At 57.9% G+C, this 10,599-nt stretch overlaps 1 protein-coding gene across 1 annotated transcript in view; it reads left to right on the top strand.

Annotated features, from left to right (window-relative positions):
- The window catches only part of SEMA3F (semaphorin 3F), a 55,794-nt gene that overhangs the window by 40,360 nt on the left and 4,835 nt on the right, over window positions 1–10,599 (top strand). Inside the window, exons 4-13 of the mRNA XM_044676758.1 lie at window positions 462–524; window positions 1,328–1,447; window positions 4,809–4,902; window positions 7,122–7,241; window positions 7,374–7,513; window positions 7,756–7,870; window positions 8,051–8,120; window positions 8,232–8,376; window positions 8,600–8,822; window positions 10,187–10,275. Of these exons, the coding sequence (XP_044532693.1) occupies window positions 462–524; window positions 1,328–1,447; window positions 4,809–4,902; window positions 7,122–7,241; window positions 7,374–7,513; window positions 7,756–7,870; window positions 8,051–8,120; window positions 8,232–8,376; window positions 8,600–8,822; window positions 10,187–10,275 (1,179 nt within the window). The remainder of the gene's footprint in view (window positions 1–461; window positions 525–1,327; window positions 1,448–4,808; window positions 4,903–7,121; window positions 7,242–7,373; window positions 7,514–7,755; window positions 7,871–8,050; window positions 8,121–8,231; window positions 8,377–8,599; window positions 8,823–10,186; window positions 10,276–10,599) is intronic.

Here is a 10,599-nt window from a genome sequence, read left to right as displayed (position 1 = left end):
TCTCTCTGTCTCTGTCTCTGTCTCTCTGTATCTCTCTCTCTCTCTCTCTCTATATATATATATATATATATATACATATATATATATATATCCCTCTTTCTCTCTCTCTGCCTCTCTCTCTCTGTCTCTTTCTTATTCTCACTTTCTCACTCTCTCTCTCCCCCTCTCTTCCTCTCTCCTTCTCTGCCTTGGCTTGTACCATAGTCCAAGATAGACAGACATACAGACATCTGGGTAAGTGTAGCCAGGATATCGATACCAACACAGGACCATCAACCTGAATCTGTCTTGAGTGTGTGTATTGGGAGAGGGCAAGAATGGCTGGATTCCTGGCCTGATCTGCAGTCATGATCATGGTTAAAGGAATCCTGAGGGCTTGCTTGGGGCTCTCTGAATTGGGGGTGGGGTGAACGAGAGTCTCCACACCCTGCTCTGACTTCTCTTTCCCTGGTCCCCGGCAGATCCATTGGGCAGCCTCCCCTCAGAGGATTGAGGAGTGTGTGCTCTCAGGGAAGAACAGCAATGTGAGTATCTGGCTGAGCCAGCAGTGTGGACAGTTGGCAGGATGGGGAGGGGAAGAGGCATGGGTCTGAGAGCCTCACCCTGAAGCATGAAGCCCAGAGCTTTTAGGCCATGAGTCTCACAGCCCCTAAATCCTCAGCACCCCAGTTTCACAGCCCTTAAACTCTCCATCCCTAAGATTTGTGGCCTGAGCTCTCTCAGACTCGAATTCCATGTCCCCCTTATGTCTCGCAAATGCTCCATCTTCCTCAAACCCCAAATTAGCCAGTCGCTGAATATTAGGGCACTGAATGTTAGTTTTGGAATCAGGGAACCCCCAAGAACTTCTCCCAACACCCTACTCTCACCTGTTGATGCCTCGGACCTGTGCCCAATCCCTATTCTATACCTCCTGGGCCATGCAGAGCTGACACTCCCGTGGAAAACACCATCAGACTGAGGGGCAGGAGGCAGCAATGGCTCCCCCAGGCTCCTTTCCTCTCTGCCCTGGAGGAGGGTAGTGGTCCTTCTCCCTCGGGGTTACTTCTCTACCTCCTCTTGGCCCCAGTTCATCCAAAGCCTCCACGTCAGCCCATGTGGGTGTGAGTCCTGGCTTTCCTCCCCCCTCCCTCCCCAGGGCTCAGTTTTCCCCTCTGTAAAATGGCAATATTGAATGAGATGACCCTGAGATTTCTTCTAGGCCAGACATTCTGAGTCTGTGGGCACTTGAGAGGGGGTGGGGGTGGGAGGAAAAGGGGTAGGAGCTGGGGGAGAAGGGTGGGGAAGGGTCTTTACAGCTTCTTCTTGCTCTTCTCTCCTTGGTCAGGGGGAATGTGGGAACTTCATTCGACTCATCCAGCCCTGGAATCGTACCCATCTGTATGTGTGTGGGACAGGCGCCTACAACCCTGTGTGTACCTATGTCAATCGAGGGCGCAAGGCACAGGTATAGCCCAGGGTCTGGACCCCCAGCCTCTGACCCTTGGAGTCCCGACCCAAAGCCTAGACCCCCTGAATTCTTTCCCCTGACCCCCTTCCTATTCCCCCAGGTGTGGCCCTCCTGGATCCCTTGAGTCTTAGCCTCCATCCCTTCTGAGCCACCCTACGCTTCTCCGGGCTCCTGCGCTGGGTGAGGGGTGGGCAATAGTCCTGAACCCCTAGCACCTCCTCCCCTATGGCTGCCGAGGTCGTCCGTGGGGCCCCAGATTCTAGGGACCTCTTACAAGCTCTAGGGGTGCCCTACCTCAGGCCACAGAGGACAGGGAGGGGGCTCGATGGCCCCTCGGATAGGCAGACCACCAGTTGGAGAGATGTCGGGCCGTGGCAGGGGAGCGGTGGGTCGGGAAGCTGGGATTCTGGCATCCTCAGCGGCTGGAGGGAGGGGATTTGCCGTGCCTCGGTTCCCCTGTGTGTGCCACTCCACCCCCCACCCAACTTTTCGGGGAGGGGAGGCGGATGAAGAAGCTCCCTCAAACCACCACTTTCTTTGGACGCAGATGAGCTCGTCAATATCCATGTCAGTATCTGAGGGGGGCTCTTTGGGGGGGAACCCTGGGATGCCTCTTCTCCCTTCTCCCAGCATCTGCCATATTGTCTCTCCTCACCCTCCTGCTTCTGCTTCTTTCATCTCCATCCGGGCTCTGGTGGGGCCATGGGACACGTGTGTGCCCTCCACGGGACTGCTGTGTGCAGGCATGTTCTCAGCAGGAGGAACATGTATGAGCAAGCATGTTCTTGGCAGGGCACATGCGTTCTCCCAGCGGGAGCCCATGTGGACAGGACTCGTATGATGTCATGCGGTTGGCGCTGGGCCAGTGAGCGTGTGTGAGGCTTGGGGGCGCCGGGAGTGTGCAGGACACCCACTGTGTGTGTGCGAGCGAGTGTGATCCACGCGGGCTCCGGCACGGCGGCCTCCGAGCCGCTCCGTGTGTGCCGAGGGAGCGAGTGTCCGGTCGTGCTCCTGTAGGGTGACTGGTCTACCTAGAGTGGCTCTCCCTGCCCCGAGGGGGAGCCCCCAGGCCTAACGTGCCTCTGTCCTTCTTCTCAGGCCGTGGAGCTGACACACACCCTGCAGGCTAGAGGCCGGGGCAGCAGAGCCACAGATGCAGCCGCTGTCAGCCCAACTGTGGCCACCCAGCACCAGGTGGGACCCAGGCCTCAGCCTCCCCGGCCCCTGTCCGGCACGGCCCTGGACCTCCTCCCTGCCCCTTCGCCCCACAGGGGCTCCCCGGCACCGGACCGATAGACCCCTGATTTATGCCCCTCGGAGGCCCTAAATCTGGACATCTCTCTCCAGCCCGGCTCCTTCCTCCCCTCCTTGATGTAGAGGTTTGCCCAGTCACCCCCCTGGAGCTGCTCCCAGTGTCTCCCGGGGCCCCCCCATCCCTCCCTCCCTTCAGCCCCAAACCCCGGTGCTGCAGCTGCGAGCGCTGTGGAGACCCGACCCAGGGGAGGGCAGGAACCCTGGAAGAGCCCCCGGCCCACCTCCCCACCCTGGCCGGGCCTGAAGAGGGAGGCCCCGGCTCCCCACCTCACAGGCTCCCCAAATCTTACACACTCGCACACACGTATGTTCCATCACGGGAGTGAACAGGGCACCGGCTCTGGGGCTCTCTGCAGGCCCCAGTGGCTTGGAAGTGGGGAGAGCTGTGTGTGCTGTGGATGGATAGGGGAGAGCGTGGCTGTGTGTGGGTGAGTGTCCGTGAGAGGGTCCTGGCTGTGTGCGGATGGATGGAAGCGCCTGGGGCGGGGGCCTGGCATGCTGCGTGCGGCACAGGTGGGTGTGGAATGTCCGGGAGGGCCACCTGTGTGTTTTGCCATCACCATCCATGGCGCCTGCTCTCCTCTCCTGCACCCCCTCTCCTGTGTTGCCGAAGCCTCCTTCCCTCTCTCCTTCTTTCCCTGCCCCGCCGTGTGCACCCCACTCCCACCCTGCTGGGGCCCAGGCTGGGTCTGGAGCACCTCACTCCTGATTCACCTTGTCTTACTGGGGCTTGGTCCTGGCTCTGCTCCCAAACCCCCTGTTGTCCTGGGGCCATCTCAGGGTTCTGGGATCTCCACTGACCAGGCTGGGGGTTTCTTCTTCCCGGACCTTCGCTCATCTGATTTGTTATGAACATAAACCAGTGCAGACGGGAGTTCTGTAAAGGGCCTGGAACGTGGCACTGGGGGTCGGGAGAAGGGGAGGGATAAGGATGAACAAGATAAGGGGGGCCGATTCTAAGGGGAGCCCTCCCCCCATCCTAGATTCTTTCTAATAGGCCAGGGGTTTCTCAGAGCTAGCCTAGGCGCCTCCTGCCCTTCTGCCCCTCCTGCCTTGGAGACAGACTCATAGGGTTACTCCACTGTGACACAGAAACATCTAGAGCTTGAAGGCAGTGGCCAGAGCAGGCCACCTGTCTGGGGGCTCTCAGCCCTGGGGTCACAGGGAAAATATCAAGCTAGCCAGCTTTCAGTTTTTGATCCTGTGGTGGCAGGACGGTACCAACCAGGCTGGAAGAGCCCAAACCAATTTTCTCTCTGGCTTGGGAATTCCTCATAGGGCAGGCCTGCTCTCCTCACTGGCTGGCTGCAGTCCAGCATTCTTCTGTGTCTGCCCTTTTGGGGGGCCTGACGGTTCACGGAGAAGCGGGGCTGAGGAAGAGGCCTCAGAGCAGAGAATGGGAATAGAGCTACGTTCTCTCCCCACCCACATGATCCCCCAGATTCCTGCCTTTGTCCTCTGGTAGCACTGACTGGGATTTTCCTGAACCTCCTCTTTCCAGCACTTAACCCCCTTCTCTGGGACAGGGACCCAGGAATTCCTTCCCCAAAGCCACATTTGTTGTGTCGTGGCCCTGCTGCCCTTGGCAACTAGCCTTCCAGGTTTGGAGAGGTGGATGGGGCTGAGTAGGTGGGATTTTGACCCCACCCAAACCCAGTCCAAAGACTGGCTATTGACTGTGGTCAGAGGGTCTTTCCCAGCCAAGGAGGGGGATCATATTAGAGCTCTGATGCACTGAATGTCACCTCAAGGCCTGAGTTCAAGCCCAAGCTGTAGTACTAGATCACTTTGGCAGAGCCTTTTTCTCTGGGTCTCAATGTCCTCATCTGTGAAATGGGGCAGCAATTCTCATAAAGCCTCCCTGCCACAGTTATCAAGAAGGGAAAGCTTCGTCGGTCTTAAGCCCTTAGAGACGGCTGACTTCTTATTCCCTCTTCCAGCCCCAGCTCTGGAAGCTGCTGATGGAGGAGAGGATGGTAGTGGTATGTGTGGAATCTCCTCCCCATGGCCTTGACCTCTCTGAATTCCCATCTCTCCCTGGCAGGATTATATATTCTACTTGGAGCCAGAGAAGCTGGAGTCGGGAAAGGGCAAGTGTCCTTACGACCCCAAGGTGGACAGTGTCTCCGCCCTGATCAGTGAGTGTTTCCCTTCCAGAAGACGGGGCTTTGGGTTGAATAACTCCCTTGATCTCTGTCACCTCCCTTGGTTTCCACTGGGAGGCTTTCAGAGGAGCTCCGATCTGGGGTCCAAGGAAGGAGCAGGATTAGGTGAGGCTGAGGAGGTGGGCAAGAGAAAGGGACACCTGGCTGATGACCTATAGGCAAAGGCTCCAAGGTGGGAATGAGCTCCTCAGGAAGTTTTTTTGTCATTAAAAAATATAAAAAAATGAAAGCTCTTTACCTTCTGTTTTAGTATCAATTCTAAGCCAGAAGAGTGGCAAGGGCTGGGCAACTGGAGTTAAGTGATTGCCCAGGACCACAAAGCTAAGATTTGAACCCAAGGCCTCCAGACTCCAGGTCTGGCTCTGGATCCACTGAACCACCTACCTGCCCCCAAATGAAGTTCTGACGGGGGGCAGCTTCCCTGGAGGTTACTGTGCAGCCAAAAGATATAGAGCCAGAGGACCTGGCTTCAGATCTTGACCCTGTGTCTTGGACAAGTGGCTCAACCTCACTGTAGGTTTGCAGTTTTTTAAAATCTATAAGGTGATGCTGTTGGACTAGACAGACCTCCAAGATGTCTTCTAGCTCTAAATTCTTTGACGCTATGTCTTCAACGATCCCTTCCAGCTTAAATCTTATGATTTGGTGGCCAGGGTTCAAATCCAGGCTGTTACCCACCAACTGTGTGATTTTTTTCCCCCCTTCCAAACTCTTCCCTTCTGATCTGGAATCACTACTAAGTATCAGTTTGAAGGCAGAAGAGCGATAAGGGCTAGGCAATTGGGGTTCGAGGAGATGCCTGAGGCCAGATTTGAACTCAGGACCTTCTATCTCTAGATCTGACTCTCTCTCCACTGAGCCACCGAGCTGTCCCCAACTGTGTGATTTTGAGCAAATCAATTCCCCTCTGAAACAGAATTTTTTTTTAATCTAAAAAATAAGGGGGTTGGATGTTGTGACCCGTTTGGGCCCTTCTAGCTCCAAATTCTACGATGTGAGACGCTTGGGACAGGAGAATGGCCTTTCTGGGCATCTTCCCGGGTCCCTGGCTAACATCTTCCCCCCTTAGGGGAGCTGTTCTGACCCCTCTTCCTGCTGATGCCTTTTCCCTATGGATGCTCTTCCGTTTCTCCTGTCTCTATTTTGTTTGAGAAACTCGGCCCTTTGCTATTCTCTCTGCTCTCAGAATGTGAGCTCCTAGCAAACTCCCTGTCTCTGAATCTCCAGCCCTTAGCAAAGGGCTTGGCCCATAGTAGGCACTTACTAAATCCTTCTGGACTCACGGAGTGACTGCTCAGTGACCTCCCTCATAGTGTCCGTCTGTCTGAGCACCCCCTTCCAGACCAGGCTGCCCGCGGCGGCCCCCCCCGCCCCGGTTGGCATCAGCACCCAGGCTATGTGCTGCCAGGCTTTATTCGTTTGGGAACAGCTGTTAGGCTCCCTGCCCATGAGAGAAGCCTGAGAACAGCCAGCAGGGTGAGGGGAGCCCCCCCTCCTCTGCTCCTCCCTCCCTGGGCAGCCTGGGAGGTGTACGCTGCCAGTCAGTGCCAGGAACTAATAAGCCTATTCGTTCATTCAGCAAGTATTTATGAACCGTCTACTGGGAGTCAAGCGACGCAGAGCAGACGGGATACAAAGGCGAAAGGGAAGGGGCCCCTGCCCTCAGGGGGCTTACCTTCTCCTGGGAAGGGGACACACAGCACGTACCCAGAGAAGTAGACAAGGAAGGGGGCGGCTAGGTGGCTCCGTGGCGAGAGAGCCAGGCCCCTGGGTTCAAATCTGCCCCCAGACACTTCCTAGCTGTATGACTGTGGGCAAGTCACTTGACCCTGTTTGCCTAACCCTTGCCTTCTGCTTCGGAGTTGTTACTAAAATAAGAGTTAAATAAGATAAGATGAGGAAGGAGGAGGCACTCCCTGCCTCTCTGGACCACTAGAAAATGCGGGGAGAGAAGATGCTTTCGGAGGTTCCTTCCTCTTCGGATCCCATGATTCTGCGGACACTGTCTTGGGCGATGCCCCCCACCTTCGGCTTAGCCAGATTCCAGGGGAGGGACGGTATGCTGGAGGAGCTGGAGCTTTCGAGACAGGAGCAGGGAGAATCCCGGAGGATTTCCTGGAGGAGAGAAAAGCTCTGAGCCAGCGTGTCGGAGCAACTCCATGGGTAACCCTCAGTGCTCCCTTTCTCCGCAGATGAGGAATTATATGCTGGTGTCTACATAGACTTCATGGGCACGGACGCAGCCATCTTCCGGACCCTGGGCAAACAGACGGCCATGAGGACGGACCAGTATAACTCTCGCTGGCTCAACGGTGAGACGATCTGGGTGGGCTGCGTGGAGCCAGGGTGCCCGGGGAGAGGGGCCGGGCGGTGCGTGTGGGGGGGCTGGAAGGGGGGCACTTTGCAGAGCTGCTCCGGGCTGAGTCTCCGTCTCCCGGTTCCAGATCCCTCCTTCGTGCATGCCCAGCTCATCCCGGACAGTGCCGAGCGGAACGACGACAAGCTCTATTTCTTCTTCCGAGAGAAGTCCACAGAGGCACCCCAAAGCCCGGCTGTCTATGCCCGAATCGGCCGTATCTGCCTGGTATGGCCCGAGAGCCCTGGAAGCCTCCTTCCACGCGGGTGGGCTCTGGGGCGGCCAGACCCTCTGCTCCCCCCGGGCTCTCACTGAGGGCGGCTCAGAGGGACGTCTGGAGCTCTGGGACGGAGAGGAGCGTGGCCAGAGCCTGGGCCCAGGCCGGAGTGGGGGATGTTCAGAACTCGGGCCCGGACTCCAGGGGTGAGGGTTCGGGATTCTCACAGCAGCGGGGTGGTCTGTGCCCGCAGAATGATGACGGGGGTCACTGCTGCCTCGTAAACAAATGGAGCACCTTCCTGAAGGCGCGACTCATCTGCTCTGTCCCTGGCCCCGATGGCATCGAGACCCACTTTGATGAACTGCGTGAGTGCCCACGCGGGCTTAGGAGGAGCCCGGGCAGAGGGCGGGGGTGCTCCCAAGTTCAGGCCGGGATCCTTTCACGCCTGGCCAGCTTCGTGGTTTTTGGGGTCCCCGCTGTAGCCCTAGCAGTCATCGCCGCCCTGGCCCCTCTCCAAACGTTTTCCCCGGTTCTTTTCTGCCCAGAGGACGTGTTTGTGCAGCAGACCCAGGATGTGAAGAACCCCGTCATCTATGCCGTCTTCACATCCTCCGGGTGAGGGCCTGCGTCAGGCTTGGGGGTGGCGCGGGGGGCATTCTCTGGGGCTGCGGCGAGCCAGCCTGGGGACGGGCCGAGGGCTCGAGCTCCTTCTCTGTCCTCCTCCAGCTCGGTGTTCAGGGGCTCTGCGGTCTGTGTGTACTCCATGGCCGACATCCGCATGGTCTTCAATGGGCCCTTTGCCCACAAAGAGGGGCCCAACTACCAGTGGATGCCTTTTACGGGCAAGATGCCCTATCCTCGGCCTGGCACCGTGAGTCTTGTGGGTCCTCGGGGTGTCTGGGGTTCTGCCGCAGAGCAGGGATCCCCCGTCTCAGAAATCTGACCCTGGTTCATCCCAAACCCCGACCTCCTGTCCCCGGCCCCGAGAGGAGAGATGCCCAAAGCGAGGGCCGCCCCTCTTCAGACCCCCCAGGGAGGGGGGCCGGGGCAGAGGAGGCGAGGCTCGGCCCCTGACCTCTGTCCGGTGGCTGCAGTGTCCAGGCGGGACCTTCACGCCCTCCATGAAGTCCACCAAGGACTACCCGGACGAGGTCATTAACTTCATGCGGACCCACCCGCTGATGTTCAACGCGGTGTACCCGCTGCAGCGCCGGCCCCTGGTGGTCAGGACCAACGCTCGCTACCGCTTCACCACCATCGCCGTGGATCAGGTGGACGCGGCCGACGGGCGCTATGAGGTGCTTTTCCTGGGCACAGGTACCCACCGCCACAGCCACCAGCACCCTCACGTCACCCTCTCTCTGGGCCGCCTGGGGAAGGGGCTGGGGGGCTCCTTTGGAACAGGTCACCGCTGTGGCTCTCCTCCTTCCCTTCTGGGGGAGAACAGAGGGCGTGCCTGAAGCCTCAGAGCTAATGTGGGGAAGGGGGGGCTCCCAGGGTGCCCCCAGCCCCCCAGGGCCATCTCAGCCCCCCTGCATCCTCCCGTGAGTGTCTGAGATAGACGGAGAAAGTCGCACCGATCCCCTCGCCAGCATTTCCTAAACCCGGAGCCGTCTTGCCCCCGGGCAGGTGGGAGAGGGGGTGGGCACCCCCAGGGCCTGGCAGACTCCCCTGAGGAGCAGCTGTCGCGTCTGCTTGGCACAGGGCCCGGTGCCAAGCAGTAGTAGGTGGGGCCTGTCGTGGCAAAGCCACACTCACACAAACCCACGCGTGCACCGGGTAGGTATAGACACTCACACACGCCCCTATCTTAGACACAAAGAGTAACGCCTCGCGGGGGGTCGTGGAGTACTTTAGTCTGCAGAGTTCTTTCACTCACTCTCAGTGAGGTCTGTCCTGCGGGTACCTCCATCCCCATTTTATAGATGAGGTCATTGAGGCTTAGATCATCAATTTAGAGCTGGGAGAGACCTTCGAGGTGACCCATGCTTGCCCGTAGTTACACAGCCAGTGCCAGGCTCAGGGGCTGAGTCTGTGTCCTCTTTTTAAAAATTACTTTTTAAAAATTTAAATCTTTACTTTCTATCCTAATACCAACTCTAAGGTGGATGGGAAAAAAAAAAAAAAAGGGAGAGGGCATCTAGGTGGCTCGTTTCCTGGGTTCAAATGTGGCCTCATCTGAAAATCCTGGGTTCAAATGTGGCCTCATCTACTTCCTAGCTGCAGGACTCCGGGCAAGTCACTTGGCCAGATTTGAACTCAGGACTCCTGACTCCAGGCCTGGCTCTCCATCCACTCCCTAAAAGACCCCATTCTCAGTGTAGGCTCTCTAGCGGCCCCAAGGAGCAGGGCTGCCGGCGTGACTTCTTTTGGGTCTGAATTCTGTTGCCTTTGGGGCCTCCACAAGCCCAAAGCTGGGGACGGGTCCATTAGGCCAGAGGCTCTGGACAGAGACCCCTGTAGGGCTCTGCTGCTTCCTCAAGTGCCCTGGGGACCAGGGGATGGACAGCTCCCTCCCCCTTCCCTGGCCCGAGCCCTGAGCTCTCCTCCCCAGGCTGGGGCAGGATCAGAGCCCCAGAGCAGAATGTGGACTAGAGGCCGGTGCCCCCTGCCCCCTTCAGCCTCTTCCCTGCTCCCCCTCCATCCCCCCGCCTGCTGAAAGGCCCCTCAACTCATTCCAGACCGAGGCACTGTGCAGAAAGTCATCGTACTGCCCAAGGACGACATGGAGACCGAGGAGCTCATGCTGGAGGAGGTCGAAGTTTTCAAGGTGGGAATCCCTGCCCCGAGCCCTCCCGCTTCCAGCCCACCCCTGGCCCAGCGACTTCCTGACCTGAGCAGAGATTTCTCTTTTTTCAGAAAATCCCTTCCTTTCCATCTTAGAATCAGTATGGGTTCCAAGGCAAAAGAACAGAAAAGGCTAGGCAGTGGTGGGGGGTGGGGGGTAAGTGACTTGCCCAGGGTCACAAAGAGAGGAAGAATCTGAGACCAGAACCCAGGACCTCCTGATGCCAGACCTAAGCTCTATCCACTGATCCACCTCGCTGCCCCCATTCCCCGCCTCTTAACCATCTAACTTGACCTCTCTTTCCAG

This window comes from Gracilinanus agilis, chromosome 1, assembly GCF_016433145.1.
Source record: "Gracilinanus agilis isolate LMUSP501 chromosome 1, AgileGrace, whole genome shotgun sequence".
NCBI classification, from domain to species: domain Eukaryota; kingdom Metazoa; phylum Chordata; class Mammalia; order Didelphimorphia; family Didelphidae; genus Gracilinanus; species Gracilinanus agilis.
The sequence above is the reverse complement of the archived record's forward strand: the minus strand, read 5'-3'. Positions and strand labels throughout refer to the sequence as shown.